Genomic DNA, 22,135 nt, shown 5'->3' on the forward strand with positions numbered 1-22,135 from the left:
ACAGTATTAGGGGACCACTAAGGTCTATATAAAGAGACTTCAGATACAGTATTAGGGGACCACTAAGGTCTATATAAAAGAGACTTCAGATACAGTATTAGGGGACCACTAAGGTCTATATAAAAGAGACTTCAGATACAGTATTAGGGGACCACTAAGGTCTGTATAAAAGAGACTTCAGATACAGTATTAGGGGACCACTAAGGTCTGTATAAAAGAGACTTCAGATACAGTATTAGGGGACCACTAAGGTCTATATAAAAGAGACTTCAGATACAGTATTAGGGGACCACTAAGGTCTATATAAAAGAGACTTCAGATACAGTAGTATTAGGGGACCACTAAGGTCTATATAAAAGAGACTTCAGATACAGTATTAGGGGACCACTAAGGTCTGTATAAAAGAGACTTCAGATACAGTATTAGTGGACCACTAAGGTCTATATAAAAGAAACTTCAGATACAGTATTAGGGTACCACTAAGGTCTATATAAAAGAGACTTCAGATACAGTATTAGAGGACCACTAAGGTCTATATAAAAGAGACTTCAGATACAGTATTAGGGGACCACTAAGGTCTATATAAAAGAGACTTCAGATACAGTATTAGGGGACCACTAAGGTCTATATAAAAGAGACTTCAGATACAGTATTAGGGGACCACGAAGGTCTATATAAAAGAGACTTCAGATACAGTATTAGGGGACCACTGAGGCCTATATAGAAAGCATCCAAAAAGCAACGTGTCATGGGACCTTTTAAGCCTTCCCACCTATTTTGAGTCAATCTCACCAGTGTGGAGTCAGTATACAGTATTTACCAAATGTCTGTGTGTTGTTGAACAGAGCCTCCAGGCGTTCCCGTCCAGCCCCGAGTCACCGACTCCACCCGGACCTCCGTGTCTCTGGCCTGGCTGCCACCTGAAGAGGAGGGCGGCTCCATCATCACCGGGTACTTCATCGAGATGCAGAAGGTGGACCAGGTGGAATGGACACTGTGCAACACTACGCCCACCAAGATGTGCGAGTACACGCTCACCCACATGCCCCAGGGCGCCGAGTACAAGTTCCGGGTCGTGGCGTGCAATGCCGGAGGCGCCGGAGAGCCCGCTGAGGTTCCCGGAGTCGTTAAAGTCCAGGAGATGCTGGGTAATTAATCCATAGCTCACTTTAATCTTTACAGACTAATCAACAACACATTTTCACTTCTCTTTTACCTGAATCTGTAATTTAAAGGGAGCGAAGATCAGCATGAAACTTCCCCAGCGGAGTGCTGACATTAAGTTTTCTGTAATGTTATGTTTAAATATGCAAATGATACATTATCTTATTAAATTTGCGCTAATTTGCATATACTTGCAGAATGGAAATCTGAACATTCTTGTTTAATTTTGTGACATATTAGAGTAAAATGTTTTTACAGAGGGGAAGTTTGGATCTTTTATCAATACTGTCAACAGCCATTATCTGAATGTTTTTATGGATAAAATGTTGTATAAATCAGGCTATGAATGATATCTGAGCAAAGCCATGTGTAAAAAGCTTCAGAATATAGAGGAGTGAAAGTGGAAAGTTTGGTGTCTGTAAGTGCTGCTTCCCCAGTTGATAACTGACATTATTTTTAATATTTGATCACTTTTTTCAACATTTTAGTCACTTTTTCCATAATTTTAGTCACTTTTTTCAACATTTTTGTCACTTTTTCCAACATTTTAGTCACTTTTTTGCCACTTTTTTCAACATTTTTGTCACTTTTCAATTATTAAGTTTTATTACGTTTTCTGAAACTCTAATGTTTAAGTATGCAAATGAGGCGTCATCTAATGCTAACGTTTGGTGTATTTAGAAGAAATCTACAGACACAGATAGACAAAGTGTAGTCAGATAAATGGTTTGTTTCCACCAGTCTGAAAGAAGACATTTTATGAAAGATAGAGAGCCTTAAAATATTTTAACCTTCGTGGTGTCTTCCTGTCGACCTGCAACTTTGTTTTTCTGGGTCGAAATTTCAACATTTAGTTGTTCTTTTTCTAGACTTCTCTACGTTTTTGTCGATTTTATTCCAATTTTTTTGTCACTTTTTTAACAAGATTTTGTCACCTTGGGCAATGTTTTTGATGGGGTTTCTTATCACTTTTTTTCTGTGTTTTTGGAGCTTTTCCCAACATTTGTCACTTTTGTCAACGTTCTTTTGTCCTAGTTCTGATATAGAAAAGTAAACGGGTCAAATTCAAGACAACTCATGGACAACAGGAGGGTAAATTGAAAAGTATTTTTTAGCTCTAATTGACAAACACCTGATCTTTCCCCTCCAGATTATCCCGACTACGAGCTGGAGCGTAAGTACGAGGAGGGCTACGTGGTGCGGCAGGGCGGAGTCATCCGTCTGTCCGTGCCCATCAAGGGGAAACCCATCCCGACGTGCAAGTGGACCAAGGACGGCCGCGACATCTCGCACCGCGCCATGATCGCCACGCACGATGACATCACTGAGCTGGTCATCAAAGAGGCGCACAAAGACGACACGGGCAGCTACGACCTGGTGCTGGAGAACAAATGCGGCAGGAAGGCCGTCTACATCAAGGTGAGATACGTGTACTGAAGGGAAACTACCAGCGCTGGAATGTAACTAAGTCTCTAAGTACTACTACTCTAAGTACTGTACTTAAGTACCAAATGTTGAAGTATTTGTACTTTACTTGTGTGTGTGTGTGTGTGTGTGTGTGTGTGTGTGTGTCTGTGTGTGTGTGTGTGTCTGTGTCTGTGTGTGTGTGTATGTCTTTGTTTAACTACATTCGTGGGGTCCAAAAACCGGGAGTCCAGTATATTTGTGGAGTCCGGACAGCTTTGTGGGGCCAAAATGCTGGACCCCCCAAGTTTGAAGGGCTGTTTGAGGGTTAAGACTTGGTTTTAGGATTAGGGTTAGAATTAGGTTATGGTTAAGGTTAGGGTAAGGGTTAAGGTTAGGCATTTAGTTGTGATGGTTAAGGTTAGGGTAAGGGTTAAGGTTAGGCATTTAGTTGTGATGGTTAAGGTGAGGGTAAGGGTTAAGGTTAGGCATTTAGTTGTGATGGTTAAGGTGAGGGTAAGGGTTAAGGTTAGGCATTTAGTTGTGATGGTTAAGGTTAGGGTAAGGTGCTAGGGAATGCATTATGTGAATGACATGTCCCCATAAAAATAGTGAGATGCATATGTGTGTGTGTGCTTCTTTTTTTTTTTGCGTGTGTGTGTGTGTGTGTGTGTGTGTGTGTGTGTGTGTGTGTGTGTGGGTGTGTGTGAATCTTCTTAGAGGCAGCGTACTTGTGGCCACAGCCGGTATGGTTGATCTACGCAGTGTTGGTTTTATTTGATATTTGAAACTTATCTTTCCTGTGTTATCTTCTCCTCCAGGTGAAGGTGATCGGCCGCCCCGACGTCCCAGAAGGCCCTCTGGAGTTTGACGACATTCAGATCCGATCCGTGCGGGTCAGCTGGAGACCGCCGTCGGACGATGGCGGCTCCGACATTCTGGGATACATCGTGGAGAGGCGCGAGGTTCCCAAGGCCGCCTGGTGCACGGTGGACTCCCGCGTGACAGAGACCTCTCTGGTGGTGAAGGGCCTGAAGGAGAACGTGCAGTACCACTTCAGGGTTTCTGCCGAGAACCAGTTCGGCATCAGCAGATCTCTCAAGTCTGATGAGGCCGTCATGCCGAAAACACCACTCAGTGAGTTTGGTTTCGGGATTGTTCTCAATGTCCAATCCCATCTGATGTCTGTCAAAAGTTGCATAGTTTACATGTTGGAGAAAATAAGCTACTTAATAGACACATTTACGTCTTCTGATTTCATTTAATTTGAACGTTACGAATGAAACTACGGTTCTATGAATCCTGGATGACCGCCAGAGTTCTTGGTCACTTGGAATCTTGCAAACGTGCGAGAAGATTTTGCAGGAATGAGCTCGGGGATGACACCAGAAACTTAATACCTTGGCCAGAGTCACCCCGAGGTCACAGGTGACTTTGTTGATATAAATACTCGACCTGCGCAAGCGCGATACGGAATATATTAGTGTGTTAAAGCCTCTGGCGGTCAGTAAGGATGAAATAGAACATCTTATTTAAAAGGACAACACACTTTTCACTCACATTTCTGTAATGAGCCAGTGTTAGCCAGCCATCTAATCAACTACAAAAAAATCTCAGTGGCTTTCTCAGTCTGTAAATCTGCCAAATTCTGCCTATGAGAGTCGCATAATTGGAGTTTAAAAACAGTTTTCAGTCTTTTTGGTTTGCCACACAACTAGTCAGGGCCAAAATTTATTGTGAACCTAAATTTGATGTACAAAATTTGCGGGTGGCCGCATTTTTCCTGCTGAAGATACTTCTCTGAAGATAATCACCGTCACTCTCTTACGGGGAAAGCTCTGCGTGGAGCCTCCGCAGAACCATAAATCAAGCTGTTGTTGTAAATATGGATTTTACTAACAACGTGTTTCCCCTTCCAGGCCCACCAGAACCTCCCAGCAACCCTCCAGAGATCATGGAGGTGACCAAGACGACGGTGTCTCTGTCCTGGGCGCGGCCCAGAGACGACGGCGGCTCCCGTGTCACAGGATACTACGTGGAGAGGAGAGAGGTGTCGACGGAGAAGTGGGTCCGACACAACAAGACCCACATCACCACCACCATGTACAACGTCAGCGGCCTGATCCCCGACGCAGAGTACATGTTCAGAGTGGTGGCGCAGAACGAGGTTGGGCTGAGCGAGGCTGGGCCGGCCTCAGAGTCCGTGATTTGCAAAGAGCCATTCGGTGAGTTAACATGACACAAGGCTTATTTCTGCAGGAATACATTGAAATGAATAAGTAGTATAAGTAGACAAGACATGGGAAAACAAGATAGAAATAAGTGGGAGCGTGCCTATGTTCCCACAGCCCTATGTTCCCTCATTTCTAAGATTTTTTTCAAAATTAGGCCCTATGTTCCCGCATTTCCTTTTTCATACATATGTGTCAGATTTTATCCCCCTAACCCTAAAAAAGACAAGCAAGTGGCAGCAGATCAAGCATCAATCATCAAATCCATACATATATTAAATAGATCCATCAAGACAATACAGTAATAAAAACTAAGCCATTTTTTCAGTGCCTGCTTAAAACCTCCTAAACTTCTGACCATCTTTAGACTTCCTGGCAACCTGTTCCACAGGCTTGTTGCTACATACAAAAATGACTCCTTACCTAAATTACTCTTAATCATCAACATCCCTATTACTTTCATAATAATACTTTTACTAAATACTAATCTCCTCCCATCTTTCCGTCTCCTTGTAGACAAACCCAGCCAACCGGGAGAGATCGACATCATCTCCATCACCAAAGACTGCATCACCATCCACTGGCTGCGGCCGGAGCACGACGGCGGCAAAGAGATCCTGGGCTACTGGATCGAGTTCAGGCAGGCCGGAGAAAGCGCCTGGAAGAAATGCACCAAGGAGCGCTCCAAGGACCGCCAGTTCACCATGGGCGGCCTGATGGAGGCCACAGAGTACGAGTTCAGGATCTTCGCTGAGAACGAGACCGGACTGAGCCGACCACGCCGCACGCCAATGGGCATCAAGACCAAACTGAGCGGTGAGCTGCTGCACAATTCATATTCTGTCAAACACAATGCTCGAGGGAGCATTTATGTGATATTTCTTTAAACTGATTTTTTCAAATGATATGAAATTGAATAAAACACCCAAAATCCAATGTAAGTAATCATTTATTTTACCTGTGAAGAATGTTGCATGGGTCCCATACAACCTACATGCACACATCCAAGTTATTTTGGGGCAATTTGGTTGAAAGAAACCCATATTTCTGATATTAAAAACTTTGAAAACGGGTCAAATTTGACCCGAGGAAAATACAAGGGTTAAGTGAAACTCTGCTGATGTTTCTGCAGTTGGTGAGGCTCCAGCTCTGAAGGAAGACGTCCAGGACGTCACCACCAAGCTCGGCGAGTCAGGAACTCTGACCTGCGGCATCATCGGCAGACCTCTGCCGGAGATCAAGTGGTACCGCTACGGCAAGGAGTTGATCCAGAGCCGCAAGTACAAGATGAGCTCGGACGGGCGCAACCACTCGCTGAGCATCCTGACGGACGAGCAGGAAGACGAGGGCCTGTACACCTGCAGGGCCGTCAACGAGGCCGGAGAGGTGGAGGCCAGCGGCAAGCTGCGCTTACAGGCGGCGCCGCAGTTCCATCCCGGCTTCCCTCTGAAGGAGAAGTACTTCGCCGGCGCCGGCACCAGCCTCCGCCTCCACGTCGTCTACATCGGACGCCCCATCCCCCAGATCATGTGGTTCTACGACAAGAAGCCTCTGAACTCTTCCGAGAACGTAATCATTGAAAACACAGAGAGCTACACCCACCTAGTGGTGAGGAACGTCCAGAGGAAGACCAACGCTGGCCGCTACAAGGTGCAGCTCAGCAACGTGTACGGAACCATCGACACCATGCTACGCGTGGAAATCCAAGGTAACAAGGGACTCCTGAAGGCTGTCCTATTCTTAGTCGACTAACACTCATATGATTTTGTCGATTAATTGATTAGTTGACTAATTTAGGGCTGCAACTAACGATTGTTTTCATGGTGGATTAATTTGTAGATTATTTTCTCGATTTAATGGATTAGTTGTTTCGTCTCTAAAATGTCAGAAAATAGTGAAAAGAAACATGCATTCCTAATTTAAATAGAAACTTCCTGTTCTGAGCAACAGGCTTTATTTCTTACATGTTAAACTATATCAATGATCACTAAAAAGCAGCTCAAACCCCCCAAAATAGGGAATGAAATGGAGAAAGAAGAGGGTCTTTTGAATGGAAAGTTTAGTTTCAAAGCCCTTCCAGAATGTTTTCTCCTCAAGACCAAATTTATTTGCATGTACTGTCGATGTGAACTGAGTTACCACCAGAGGACGTCCAGTCACAAACACCACTTGAGCTTTAACAACTGTAAAAATATACTTTTAAAGTACATTTACTGATTACGGATTACATTTTTTGTTTCCTCACAGATAAACCATGCATCCCTGAGGGCCCAATTGTTGTTGAAGGCCTGCTGAAGAGCTCCATCATCATCAGCTGGAAGCCTCCCAAAGACGATGGCGGCTCCATGATCACCAACTACATCGTGGAGAAACGCGAGGCCAAAGAAGGCGAGCAGTGGCAACTGGTGTCCTCTTCCATCTCTGGCACCACCTGCCGTGTCCCCAACCTGATTGAGAGCGCCGGATACTACTTCAGAGTCTCTGCCCAGAACCAGTACGGAGTCAGCGAGTCACTGGAGATCCCATCCGTGGTCATCATTAAGAGTCCATTCGGTAAGTCCGTACTTGTTTTGTTTGACAGTTTGGGCTTCTGTGGCTACATTGCAGAGGCAGGACGAACTTTACAGATATGTAGAGCCAAAGGCCAGTATAGACCATATTAATTAGAGCAGTCAGGCTGGGGCTACATGCAATTTTAGGGGTACCAAATATATTAAGCACAAGTGTTACATACCACCAACCCTCCATAGGTTTGGTTCTACAAAGGACTTTTACAATGCACGTATAACAATAAACACAAGAATACTCATTAAGTGGGAGTATACATTTTATTTATCACGGCACATGAATGATACCCCCTTTTTGGGAAAAAGGTGGGGTTAAAAATGTATGAAAATCAGTCAATTTAGTCAGCTGTTTCATTGAATCAGAGAGGAACTATGAGAAGGATAATTGTTCTTGAGAAATCTTATGCTTACTGTCCCCCGTGACTGTTAGATGAAATGTAAGCCCATGTGTGGAGCACCACAGTAACATTCCCTGTTTATTTCTCAGAAAAACCTGGCATCCCACAGCAGCCATTCATCATCAGCTCCACCAAGGACTCGTGTGTCGTGTGCTGGAAGCCTCCGAGCAGCGACGGCGGTGCTAAAATCACCAGCTACTACCTGGAGAAACGTGAGAAGAAGCAGAACAAGTGGATGTCAGTGACCAGTAAGAAGTTTGTGGAGACCAAGTACGAGGTCACGGCATTGCTCGAGGGCTTCGAATACGAGTTCCGTGTCAAGTGTGAGAACATGGGCGGCGAGAGCGACTGGAGTGAGATCTCAGCGCCAATCATCCCCAAGTCCGACCAGGCTCCTCGTGCTCCTGCCTTCAGGGAGGAGATCAGGGACATGACCGTCAAATACCATGCCAATGCCACATTTGTCACCAAGGTACTTCTTTTATTTTGATTGACTGATTGAAATTTACTTACTACATGTGAAAGAAAACAGAAAGGGTCATACAGAAAATAAGGATATTACACAAAATAGAAAGCATATCGAGAGACATGCACGACAAACACTTGATGATTTGGGTCACATATCCGAAAAGCTGTGGAAGGAAGAATGTACTTATATTATCTCTTTTTAAATTGAAGTTGACATTGCATTTGCTTTTAACAATTTCCAATCTGTGTCCACATTTATGAAGGTTTAGATATGTCAAAACTACACACCCAGAGTCCAAGGAGAAGATTATTTCACTCAGCCAAGTTGATGAGCACAAGTATGTTTTAATTCATTTTTTTAACTTGGTTATTTTTCCCATGACAAGGTTGTGGGACATCCCAAACCTCTGGTGAAATGGTACCGCAGTGGAAAGGAGATCCAGGCTGATGGAACCAAGATCAAAGCCCAGGAGTTCAAGGGTGGCTACTACCAGCTGGTCATCATTTCCGCTGACGAGACGGACGCTACAGTTTACCAAGTCAGAGCCACCAACTCATCAGGATCCATCTCTACAACCGCAAACCTGGAGGTGGAAGGTATGGCAAAAATAATTATTCTTCATGTTTTCTAGAATAGAAGAGAGGAGACCTATTATAAACTGTTTTCAGGTTCATACTAGAACAATGTTTTCAGGCTTTAATGTAAAAAAAAAGCAATTTATTTTTCTCATATTGCCTGTCTGAGACACTTTGTTGTAGCGCCTGCCTCTTTGAAAAACCAAGTCTGCCCTCATTGGTCAATGGTTCTGCATTTCAGAGTTTTTGCAGCTGTGCTGCCTCTGTAAAAGAGTTTATATAGTTTATATAGTAGCAATTTATACTGTCAAAATTCACAGATTAAAGCTTTCAAACCAAATACTACACAACCAGACATGTCCCAGTGGGATTGTGACCCGAAATTGGGGAGAAATTAACACCGGCAGCCAAGATAACAAGGAATTGTTTTAAACACCTAGCTTACCTCATTATTTATTTTAGAAAAGAGTAATAGGTCTTCTTTAAGTGATGTCCTCTGCAGGTGCAATTTCCTAAATAGAATAAATATTAAACTACTTATTTGTATCACTTTAATTCCAGTTCCTGCTAAGATCCACCTGCCCAAGGAGCTCCAGGGAATGGGATCAGTCAACGCTGTCCGTGGGGAAAACATCACCATCAAGATTCCCATCTCTGGCAAACCGGAGCCAGCAATCACTTGGCAGAAGGGTCAGGAGATTCTCTCCAACTCTCTGTATCACCAAGTCATCACTACCAGGTCGTTCACATCCCTCGTCTTCCAGAAGGGAATGCAGAGGAAGGACACTGGCTACTACATCATTACCGCAAAGAACAGGTTCGGTATGGACAAACAAACCATTGAGGTGAACGTGGCCGACATACCTGAGCCTCCAAAGGGACTGGTTGTTAGCGACGTTGCCCGGGACTCCATCACGTTGACCTGGGAACCTCCTGCCAATGACGGCGGAAGCGACATCATTGGCTACATCGTGGAGAAATGTCCCACAACTGCGGACAGATGGATCCGCGCAGGACACACCGCCGACTGCAGCATCACAATCATCAACATGTTCGGAAAGACCAAGTACCAGTTCCGTGTCGTCGCCGAAAACCAGTTCGGCCTGAGCGCTCCTTGTCAGCCGACTGAGCCGATCACAACGAAGGAAGACACGTCCGTGATCAGGAATTATGATGAGGAAGTGGACGAAACCAGAGAGATCACCAAGGAGGAGGCTCTGTTCTACAAGGTAAAGGAGCTGTCATCCAAGTACGTCATCTCTGAGGAGCTTTCTCGCTGCCAGTTCGGAGTGGTCCACCGCTGCACGGAGATCGCCACCAAGAAGACCTTCATGGCCAAGTTCATCAAAGTCAAAGGAACTGACCGGGAATTGGTTCTCCGAGAAATCGAAGCCCTCAACGTAGCAAGGCACAAGAATGTCATCTATCTACATGAATACTTTGAAAGCATGGAGGAGATCATCCTGATCTTTGAATTCATCTCCGGAGTGGACATCTTTGAGCGCCTCGGCACCAGCAACTTTGAGCTCACAGAGCAGGAGATCGTCCGCTACCTGAGACAAGTCTGCTCCGCCCTCAAGTTTATGCACAGCCACAACTATGGCCACTTCGACATCCGCCCAGACAACATTGTCTACACGACAAGGAGAAGCACCACTGTAAAGATTATCGAGATGGGCCAGGCTAGGCTGCTGGTGCCAGGAGAAAACATCAGAATGCTGTTCTCCGCTCCGGAGTACTGTGCCCCTGAGATCCACCGTCATGACCTAGTCACAACCGCCACGGATATGTGGTCCGTAGGTGTTATGGCTTACATTCTGCTAAGTGGCCTTAATCCGTTTGGCGCAGAGTCCGTCACAAAGATGATCGAAAACATCTCCAACTGTGAATACATCTTTGAAAGTGAAGCGTTTAGGGACATCAGCCTGGAGGCTATGGACTTTGTGGACAGACTTCTAGTCAAAGACAGGAAGCTCCGTATGACAGCCCACGAGGCTCTGGAGCACCCGTGGCTCAAGATGAAGATCGAGAACGTCAGCACTAAGGTCATTAGGACGTTGAGACACAGAAGGTACTACCAGACTCTGGCGAAGAGGGTAGATATCATTGTGTCGTCGGCTCGTGTGGCTTACGGTGGTGCCTTCAAGAACCAGAGAGGATTGGCTGTGGGAAAAGTGAAGATTGGAAGTGAGTACCACGGTCTCCGCACCGGTCCAGTCATGCATGCCTCAGCTGAGGAAGGTGGCCACGTCAGATTCACTTGTAGCATCACCAATTATGACAAGAGCACTCAGGCATCATGGTACTTTGGAAACCGCCAGCTCCACGCAAGTGCCAAGTATGAAATCACCTACAGCAACGGTTTTGCCAGCATCTACGTGAAGGACATTGAAGAGAGTGACGATGGTGTGTACAGATGCAAAGTGGTGAGCGACGACGGAGAGGACAGCGCTTATGGAGAGCTCTTTGTCGAGACGGTGAGGAGCATCCGAGAGCACTACATCAGCCGCTCAATCAAGAAACTGAGGAGGAGAGTCGACAAGACGAAACTCCTGCAGAGACCGCCAGAGTTCACTCTGCCTCTGTACAATCGCTCCGCCTACATCGGTGAAGATGTGCGCTTCGGTGTCACTATCACTGTGCACCCGGAGCCTCACGTGACGTGGCTGAAGAACGGAGAGAGGATCAAAGCGGGCGATGATGACCGCAAGTACACGTTCACCAGCGATAAGGGTCTGTACCAGCTAATGATCCACAACCTGGACATGAGCGATGATGCAGAGTATACCGTCATGGCCAACAACAAGTTTGGAGAAGATAGCTGCAAGGCGCGTCTCACCGTAACACCTCATCCTGTGACGGAGGAAACTATGAGGCCCATGTTCAAACGTCTGCTGGCTAACGTTGAGTGTGTCGAGGGACACAGCGTGCGCTTTGAGCTCAGAGTCTCAGGAATTCCAACTCCGACTCTGAAATGGCAGAAGGACGGTCATGCGCTCGAGTTTGGTGGCAAAGTTGTTGTCATACAGGAAGACCTTGACTACTACGTCTTGCACATTAGAGACACTTTGCTCGAGGACTCCGGTGTGTACAGTGTGACTGCAACCAACTGTGCCGGCTCTGCAAGCTGCCAGGCTACCCTGAAGGTGGACCGCCTCACCTACACCAGGAGAGAGTACAAGAGCGAGGAGGAGAAACACAGACACGTACAGAAACAAATTGAAAAGACTCACAAGATGGCTCTGAAGATTGTCGCCACTGAGGAGCTCGTACCTCTCAACCCAACAGCCCAGGAGGCGCTGAAATATGCTTCAGAGATGTACAAGCCCGCCGTGAGCACCAAGAATGTTGAGGGCGAGTTTGATATCACGGTTGAGAAGTCCGAGACAAAGAAATTGGAGGAGGAGAGGAGGATCTTCATGCCGTATGAGATCCCCGAGGCTGTGGTTCACGATCCCAAAGCTCTGGATGAGGACAAGGCTATCAAACTGTTTGTGCCTCTCTCTGACATGAAGTGGTACCGAAAGCTGAAAGACCAGTACGAGGTTTCAGAGAAGATGGAGAGAATCGTGCAGAAGAGGCAGAGACGTATCCGCCTGTCCAGGTGGGAACAGTTCTACGTGATGCCCCTCCCGAGAATCACTGACCAGTACAGGCCAAGATGGCGTATCCCGCAACTCACTCAGGATGATTTGGAGACCGTCAGGCCTGCCCGCCGATCACCTTCTCCTGAATCCGAGATCTCCTTTAGATCCAGAAGGAGATCTCTGGGAGACATGAGTGACGAGGAGCTGCTGATGCCCGTCGATGACTACCTTTCCATGAGGAAAACTGAGGAGGAGAAAATGATGCTGGAGGATGAGCTGGAGCTCGGCTTTTCAGCCTCTCCGACCCGCAGCCCTGTCCGCATTGAGCGCCGTGCCGTGGAACTCAGAGAGAGGCGGCAGGAAGTCAGGCACGAGTCCGTCGAGGTTTCTGAGACAAAGAAGAAACGCACCGTTTCCCAGTTCATGAGAAGGAGAAGGTCTCTGTCTCCTACGTACATCGAGCTCATGCGTCCCGTCTCCGACCTGATCAGACCGTCACGCGCCAAGCCCCCGGTGGAGGTGGAGGGAGAGGCAGTGGTGCGGAGGTCCCCCACGCCGGAGAGGACGCGTCCTCGCTCTCCCAGCCCCATCAGGTCCGTGGAGAGGTCATCCCGCTCCTCCTCCAGGTTTGAGCGTTCCGCCCGCTTCGACATCATGTCTCGCTACGAGGCGAGAAAGGCCGCTCTGAAGTCCGAGAGGAAATACCAGGTGGTCAGCCAGACGCCGTTCAGTCTGGACCACGCTCCCCGCGTGACAGTCAGGATGCGCTCTCATCGCGTACCGATCGGCCAAGACACCAAATTCACCCTGAACATCCAAACCAAGCCAGAGGCCGAGGTCAAGTGGTTCCACAACGGAACTGCGATCTCCGAAAGCAGCGAAAAGTACATCTTCACCAACATGAGTGGTGTGTTGTCCATCACTATCTTGGAGTGTCAGGAAGACGACAGCGGCACATACCGCTGCGTGTGCTCCAACGCCAAGGGAGAAGCGTCCGACTATGCCACCCTCGATGTGTCCGGCGGTGGCTACACCACCTTCTCCTCTCGCCGCAGAGATGAAGAAGTCCAGAAAGGATACGTCCCTGAAGTCACTAAGATTGACCACTATCACACCACACACTTAAAAGCTGGCTACTCTTCCCAGACACACTTGAAGGTGGAAGAGAGCAAGTCTAAACTAACAGAGACACGTGAAGTCATCACACGTGAAAGATACGCTGCCTCCTCTGAGAGATACTCCTCTGCCGAGAGGTACGATTCATCCATCAAGTACGCCTCTGCTGAATACCTGTCATCTGATTCCTCCTATTCATCGGAAAAGTTATCTCTGACTGGAAAACGCACCACGTCTGAAGCTAAACTGAAGTCGTCTTCTGCTGCTACTGCTGTGACCGAGGATGTTTCTGTCCACAAGGTGAAGCCTTCCCTTCCTGCCAAAATCCTTACCAAGCCCCAGTCTGTGACGGTCGCAGAGGGAGAGAGCGCCAGATTCTCTTGCGACATCGACGGCGAGCCTTCACCGAGCGTTACGTGGATACACGAGAGTACAACCATTGTCTCGTCTCACCACGTCCGCGTTACCACCACGCAGTACAAGTCCAGCATGGAGATCTTCTCTGTGACGGCGTCCGACGAGGGCAGCTACATCGTCGTGGTGGAGAACTCAGCAGGCCGACAGGAGGCTCACTTCACTTTGACGATCCGCAGATCAGTTACCAAAGAGGAAGTCAAGGCCGTGAAATCCCCTGAGCCATCTGTAAAGTCACCCACTCCGAGTGTAAAGTCTCCGGAGCCTTCCGTCACATCACCGGCTCCCTCCGTTACGTCCCCTGTCCCCAGCATCAAGTCACCAACACCAAGTGTGAAGTCTCCCGAACCAAGTGTTACATCTCCCGTTCCGAGCATGAAGTCGCCGACGCCAAGCATCAAGTCTCCAGAGCCACCCACACCCTCTCCAGCACCCGGCTTAAAATCACCAGCTCCAGGCGTCAAATCTCCTGAACCCGAGGGAATTAAGTCACCACGCGGACTAAAATCCCCTGAACCCAAACTCAAGTCACCACCACCAGTCAAGTCTCCTGAGCCTGAGGGAATTAAGTCACCACGCGGACTTAAATCCCCTGAACCCAAACTCAAGTCACCACCAGTCAAGTCTCCTGAGCCTGAGGGAGTGAAATCACCTCGTGGCGTCAAATCTCCAGAACCTGCAGGAATCAAAACACCAAGAGGACTTAAATCTCCAGAACCAGCGGGAATCAAAACACCAAGAGGACTAAAATCTCCAGAACCTTTAGGCATCAAATCCCCAAGAGCCTTAAAGTCCCCTGAGCCCGAGGGAATCAAATCACCCCCGAGGATGAAGTCTCCTCCTCCCGTCATGTCCCCGAAGAGGGTCGTTTCTCCACCCACCGTCAAATCCCCAACCCCGAAACCTCCCAAAGTCCTGAGTCAGCTGACAGCCGAGGCGAGCGAAGGCTCGGTGCGGATGTCCTGCGTCTGCGAGAGCAGCGTCAAGGAGGTGGTGTGGTACGTCAACGGGAGGAGGCTTTCACAGAGCAGCCGCTTCGAGATGCACTACTCGGAGGGCTCCTGCAGCCTTCTGATCTGTGATCTGGCAGACAGCGATCAGGGAGAATACACCTGTGAGATGACTTCAGAGGGAGGAGTGTCCAAATCCTCTTTCTCCTTCACCGGACAGGTGTTCCAGTCCATACGGATGAAGATCACAGCCTACCGTGAGCAGCAGCAACTGGCACTTAAAGGTGAGCACTGGCCTCAAGTATCCAAGTAGATTTAGTCCAATGTCATGCTATTTAAAAGAAATTCTGACCAGGGTTGTGTATCGTTTGGATCAAATCAAATCAGATTTTAACAATTCAGATTCAGAATCTGCTTGTCACTTCCGGTTCTAATTGTTTATGTATACCCGGCTCTTGGCATTTTGTAATCTGTTATTATTTGGAAGTGTGTTTCGGTTCCCAACCCTAGACCTGACACAGCCTTAACTTTGAAGTCATTCTGAAGATTTTACATATTTATTATTTCCATTTCTACCCCTCATCAGGATCAATGGCGATGAGTCAGAAGGAGTCGTCTTTATCCGTGAGCTCATCCGTGAGCTCATCCATGATGATGAAGAAAGAAATGCACGTGATGGAGGAGTCGTCGTCCTCCTTCTCTTCCTCCGCCCAGCAGGCGATGATGTCCTCCATGATGGAGTCCAGCTCCTTCAGCAGCATGGCAGCTGAGATGAAGTTCGAGACTATGTCCATGTCCAGCATGTCCTCCATGACGTCCGAGACATACGCCATGAGCTCCCAAAGCGAGGGATCCTCTTTCAGAGCAATCGGTAAGATTGGTATTGAAACAGTTGGTCTTTGGTGTTTGTGGCATTTTAAAAGTAGGTCTGCTTTAGTAAGAATGCTGTAACCGGCAGCCGTGAACCGGGATGCAATGTAACTCTATAGGTCTAATACTCAGCATCAGTGTCCACTAAAAGTTCTGTTTTTGACAGGTTCAGATTATTATTCTAGAGCGTATATATTAGCGTGTATAGAGCCAGCATTATATTATGCTTTATACACGCTAAAAGTCCTGATTATTTACATGGAGTCTGGTGGAGATATGCTGGCTCTATACATGCTAAAAGTCCTGATTATTTACATGGAGTCTGGTGGAGATATGCTGGCTCTATACACGCTAAAAGTCCTGATTATTTACATGGAGTCTGGTGGAGATATGCTGGCTCTATACACGCTAAAAGTCCTGATTATTTACATGCAGTCTGGTGGAGTTTGGTGATGGTGATTTCGGGGCTGTTTCATGTTAAACTAAAAGGATCTTACTCTTTAACTAAAAGGTCTATCTCTGTAGGGATCCATCCCATAATGTTGTCAGACACTTAGAATAATAATCTGAGTCTGTCAGCGGCAACAACAGAACTTTTAGTGAACATTTGCCCATTAATATTACATTTCAGCTTGTTTCGCTAACTGCCGACTGCAATGGTCTTGCTTGTTACTGGACCAGCTTCAACAGATTGTTGTTCCACTTGTCACTAAGACAAAAAAACTTGGGAAAATAGGGTCCAGGTTGGAAAAAAAACAAAGTTACCCTTTATTATTCAGACTCAACAGAAAGGCACTACTTTTAAAATGAATAGCTACAGATCATAAACTTCTTGCATCCCTGTGAGTGAATTTAGCAACACTACACTTTTCTTGGTACCTGATTTAGAAAAAGTTTTCTTCAGCATTCTGTACTATTTGTTGCCAAATGTTGCGACCACTAATATTTTATTTAAAACATTTATTGTCCAGGTTGTGCTCCGCGGATCGAGGCTCTGCCGGAGGACATCAGCATCGAGCCGGGCAAAGTCCTGACGGTCACCTGCGCCTTCTCCGGCGACGCCAAACACATTGAGTGGTCCCGCGGCGGCAAAACCATCGAGGTGACCGCCGGCGGACGCTTCCACATCGACACCACAGAGGACCTGACCACGCTCATCATCACCGGCGTGAAGGAGGAAGACGCCGGAACCTACACCCTGAAGCTGTCCAACGAGCTCGGCTCGGACACAGCGACTGTACACATTAGCATTCGATCAGTGTAAAAAAAAAAAAAAAAAAAAAAAAAAAATCTAATCGTTCGATCTTCCCCTTTTCCCTACTTCCATGCCTTTTTATTTATTAACTAAACAAAAATAATCTACTTCATAAAGATCTGGATTTCTGTTCTTGTAAATATGAACTATTTTTGTACCAATCTTGACATTAATTTATGCCAAACTAGACTACAGTCTAAAGTTGTTATAAAATGTGCCATATTGGATAACTATGACTTAGGATTTTTGATCCATTTTTCTGTGACATGTACATAATGTATATAGCCGAATTTAACGGTTATGGGAAATGTATGCATTGTTATTTATGACAATAATATTAACTGAAACAAAGTGAAACTAAATGTGGTTTAACAGGAGAAAGTTTCACTCGGAACGAATACCCTGTTAAGCCAAGAAACTAAACAATGTGCCTCAACGATACGTTGAAGTCTTAAGATTGCCTCAACAGGTAGAGAGGCTCCCTGTTGAAGTTAACTCAATCCGAGACAGAACTATGAATGCACTGCGGTGCTGTTGCATTGGAACAAAAGCGCGAGATCCTGAGTGCTGTTTGCATCTACCCTCATGTAAGCAGGACGACTGGACCTCGCGCTCTTGACTGATTATGTCATACCGCCATTTCGATGACATGCTCACAGTGCGAGCGGCCTGCACTCCCTGAGCACAAGTGTTTCTTTTTTTTCTTTTGTGCTCCGCTTCTGGCAACTGACCACTCCCTCGGCTCTTCGGTCGTACCATCGAACCTGGCAAATCACGAAGAAAAAACCCCAAAAAAACCAAAGAGTCTGTGCGCTGTGCTTGGTTGCAGAGGCGGAGCTGTCTCTCGGAGGTCTGCAGTGTGTTTGTGTGTTAGTTTTTAGGAGTTCAGTCGAGCCGGGTGGCGCCAGGTAGACGTACGGCAGCCGAAAACCAACCGGCGCTGCGCTGAACGAGGACGGAGAGAAGCGTGGTCTTTGCGTGTCGCCCGGCACTTTGGTTTCATTGAAGTTAGAGTTTTAGCGTTGACTATTTTCGCAGCCTCCTTGAGTTTTTCTCCAATTATTGATTTAATAAAGCATGATTATCAGCACTACAGGATGTCTCTGCTGTGGTTTTTTTTTGTGTTTGTCTCTTTTTGTGCTTCTATTTTATTTTGAAAATCACAAGAAATTGAAAGGATAATTTGGATTTTGTTTATGATAAACTTGATATTTAGGGTCGTCAGTTTTATCATCCCACGGAGCTCACATTTTTCCCTCCTAATTCAAAAAAGTAGGTCGAAAACAGTAAAACAAAAAGTCGAAGTATAGTAGAAGGAAAAAGTAAAAAAAGTAATGTTCTAGTGTCGAAAAAAGTTACAAGTTAAGTCATAGTATAGTACGTCGAAAAAAAGTCCCAAAAAAATAATGGTATAGTATGATGAAAAAAGTACAAAAAAGTCATAGTATAGTATGATGAAAAAAGTAAAAAAAAGTCATAGTATAGTATGATGAAAAAAGTACAAAAAAGTTATAGCATAGTATGATGAAAAAAGTAAAAAAAAGTCATAGTATAGTATGTCCAAAAGAGTAAAAAAAAGTCATAGTATAGTATGATGAAAAAAGTAAAAAAAATCATAGTATAGTATGTTAAAAAAAAGTAATGGAATGTCGAAAAAAGTCCAATAAAAGTCATGGTATAGTATGTCGGAGAAAGTCCCAAAAAGTCATAGCATAGTATGATGAAAAAAGTAAAAAACGTCATGGTATATGTTAAAAAAAGTCCCCAAAAAGTCATAGTATAGTATGTCGGGGGGGAAAAAGTTATTGGCACCGTTTGTGTCTAGAAAAGATTTTCAGCATCACAGACACAAGTACACCTGAAGTACACTTTCTATGGTAGACCTGAACATGAACTGCCCCTCATAAGATTTGTACACATAACCGGCCTTCTTTAACACTGTTTATAATATATATATATATATATATATATATATATATATATATATATATATATGTGATGAACGCCAACCCCAAATCTCTAAAAGATCATCAGCATCTTATCATACTGAGCTAGCTAAGTGAAGCTTACATTATCCTGGTTCAAAGTTGTATTTATCGTTCACATTCCTGAGGAACAGAAGATGAGAAACTGTCAAGACAGAAGTGGGAAGTCTGATCCTCTAACCCCAGTTTAAGAACTATCAACTGAATCAGCTGTATGTCATAAAAAAAGTCAAAAAACGTCACAGTATGTCATTGAAAATTCACAAAACGTCATAATATGTCACTAAAATGTCAAGAAGTCATACAAAGTCATAGTATGGTGTTTGGAAACACTGGAGTTGTTAATAATAAACTTGATATTTAGGGTCGTCAGTTTTATCATCCCATTGAGCTCACATTTTTCCCTCCTAATTCAAAAAAGTAGGTCGAAAACAGTTTAAAAATGTCATAGTATAGTAGGAGGAAAAAATTAAAAAAAGTAATGTCATAGTGTCGAAAAAAGTCACAAATGAAGTCATAGTATAGTACGTCGAAAAAAGTCACAAAAAATTCATGGTATAGTATGATGAAAAAAGGAAAAAAAAGTCAAAGTATAGTATGTCGAAAAAAAGTTTGCGTGCTTACAGTTTTTTCCAACTGCTTACACACAAAATCTTTTCATGTCACACGATTTTTGAAACCTCTCACAAAACTACACAGCAAATCTCCAAAACCAGAAGCTATTTCTCCGCCTTTCACTCATAAAACACTTTTTTCAAAACATGACACACAATTCTCTACCTAAGACACAAAAATCTAACAGGAAGTGACTTGCTATCCATTTCTAAACACAACCAATCAAAATGCTACACTTATTTACCAGGGCACACACACACACTCCCCACATTTGCAAACACATTATGTCATAACTGAATACTAACCAATCACTGCTTTAGTATAAGCCTATACAAAGGTCAAAGGTCAGATTACCTGTTTTGAACAATGGATACAAACAATAGACAGAGAGCAAGGGGAGTAGGAGGAAGAGACAGGGGACAACGAGGAGGAGGAGGAGGAGGAGGGTAGAAGAGGAAGAAGGAGAGCCATCTCTGATGAGATCAGGGCCACACTTATTCATCATGTGATCAACCACGGATTGACCAATGAGAGAAGCCCAGCTTGAGTAGCTTTACAGTGGCCACCATACTGCATGCAACTATCTAATGACTATTTCAGCATTACTAATCAATCAGACTTTGTTTTGCACAAAGTGCATACAATCCCCCCCCCCCCCCCCCCACACACACACACACACACACACAGTTTACAGTGCACTTTTCAACCACTTTCAGCAGATTTACTTTCACTCTAGAACATTGTAAATAGCTATAAGCCTATGAAAGACGAAAGAGCCTTAGATTTATAACAACAGTGTGTAAATGGTATATCCATATATTTACTATTATGAAAAAAGTGTTTGCATTCAAAATACCATAAACACATCTCAAAATGAAGCATTTGCATCAAATGGCAGTGTTTCATTTTGAAGGAGATGTGAGGCATTTAGCATTGTGTGTGTGTGCAGTTTTAGGAATTGTGTGTAGAGTTTTGAAAAAGGAGACAGTTTTGAAAATGTGTGTAAGCAGTTGGAAAAAACTGTAATAGTGGTAGTAATAAGCAAGTCTCAGTTTCAACTGGAAAGAGAAGACTTGGAGCTGCAGGTCTGATAGGTCGAGTTGCAGCAAGAAAGCCATTGCTAAGACGTCAGAATAAGAAAAAGAGGCTTGCCTGGGCCAAGAAACATCGCCAATGGACTACTGAAGACTGGAAGAAGGTGCTATGGACTGATGAATCAAAATTTGAAATCTTGGGTTCATCACGCAGGATATTTGTACGCCGTTGAGTAGGCGAAAGGATGGTTCCTCAGTGTGTGACATCAACTGTCAAACATGGAGGAGGAAGCGTGATGGTCTGGGGCTGTTTTGCTGGATCCAGGGTCGGTGATTTGTACAGAGTGAAAGTAAAAAAAAGTCATAGTATAGTATGTCGAAAAAAGTCATAGCATTGTATCATGAAAAAAGTAAAGAAAAGTCATAGTATAATATGTCCAAAAATTCATGGTATAATATGTTGAAAAAAAGTCATAGAATGTCGAAAAAAGTCCCAAAAAAGTCATAGTATAGTATGTCGGGGGGGGGAAAGTCACTGGCACCGTTTGTGTCTAGAAAAGATTTTCAGCATCACAGACACAAGTACACCTGAAGTACACTTTCTGTGGTAGACCTGAACATGAACTGCCCCTCATAAGATTTGTACACATAACTGGCCTTCTTTAACACTGTTTATAATATATATATATATATATATATATATATATATATATATATATATACTATGACTTTTTTTGAATTTTTCTCGACATACTATACTATGAGTTTTTTTGGACTTTTTTCGAGATACTATAGTATGACTTTTTTCAACATACTATACTGTGACTTTTTTGGACTTTTTTCAACATACTATACTAAGAATTTTTGGGGATTTTTCTCGACATACTATACTATGACTTTTTGACTTTTTTTCAACATATACTTTTTTCTTTTGGACATTTTATACTATACTACGACTTTTTTGGACTTTTTTTGACATACTATACTATGACTTTTTGGATTTTTTTTGACATACTATAGTATGACTTTTTGGGGATTTTTTTCAACATACTATACTATGACTTTTTTTTTGACTTTTTTCAACATACTATACTATGACTTTTTTTGACTTTTTTTCGACATACTATACTATGACTTTTTGGGATTTTTTTGACATACTGTACTATGACTTTTTTTGGACTTTTTTCGACATACTATACTATGACTTTTTTTTGACTTTTTTCAACATACTATACTATGACTTTTTTGGACTTTTTTCAACATATATTATGAATTCTTTTGGACTTTTTTCGACATACTATACTACGACTTTTTTTGGATTTTTTTGACATACTATACTATGACTTTTTGGGGATTTTTTTCAACATACTATACTATGACTTTTTTTTTTTTTTTTTTCAACATACTATACTATGACTTTTTTGGACTTTTTTCGACATACTATGCTATGACTTTTTGGGGATCTTTCTCGACATACTGTACTATGACTTTTTTTGGACTT

At 44.3% G+C, this 22,135-nt stretch overlaps 1 protein-coding gene across 1 annotated transcript in view; it reads left to right on the top strand.

Moving 5' to 3' along the window:
• The window catches only part of LOC114564194 (titin-like), a 380,077-nt gene extending 361,984 nt beyond the window's left edge, over positions 1-18,093 (top strand). The window contains 12 exon segments of the mRNA XM_028591428.1: positions 846-1,148; positions 2,315-2,583; positions 3,390-3,705; positions 4,488-4,793; positions 5,316-5,615; positions 5,932-6,507; positions 7,047-7,352; positions 7,854-8,236; positions 8,619-8,829; positions 9,370-15,159; positions 15,462-15,746; positions 16,717-18,093. Coding sequence (XP_028447229.1) covers positions 846-1,148; positions 2,315-2,583; positions 3,390-3,705; positions 4,488-4,793; positions 5,316-5,615; positions 5,932-6,507; positions 7,047-7,352; positions 7,854-8,236; positions 8,619-8,829; positions 9,370-15,159; positions 15,462-15,746; positions 16,717-17,009 — 9,338 coding nt within the window. The 3' untranslated portion in view covers positions 17,010-18,093.
• Positions 18,094-22,135: the final 4,042 nt, after the last annotated feature.

This window comes from Perca flavescens, chromosome 11, assembly GCF_004354835.1.
Source record: "Perca flavescens isolate YP-PL-M2 chromosome 11, PFLA_1.0, whole genome shotgun sequence".
Classification (NCBI taxonomy): domain Eukaryota; kingdom Metazoa; phylum Chordata; class Actinopteri; order Perciformes; family Percidae; genus Perca; species Perca flavescens.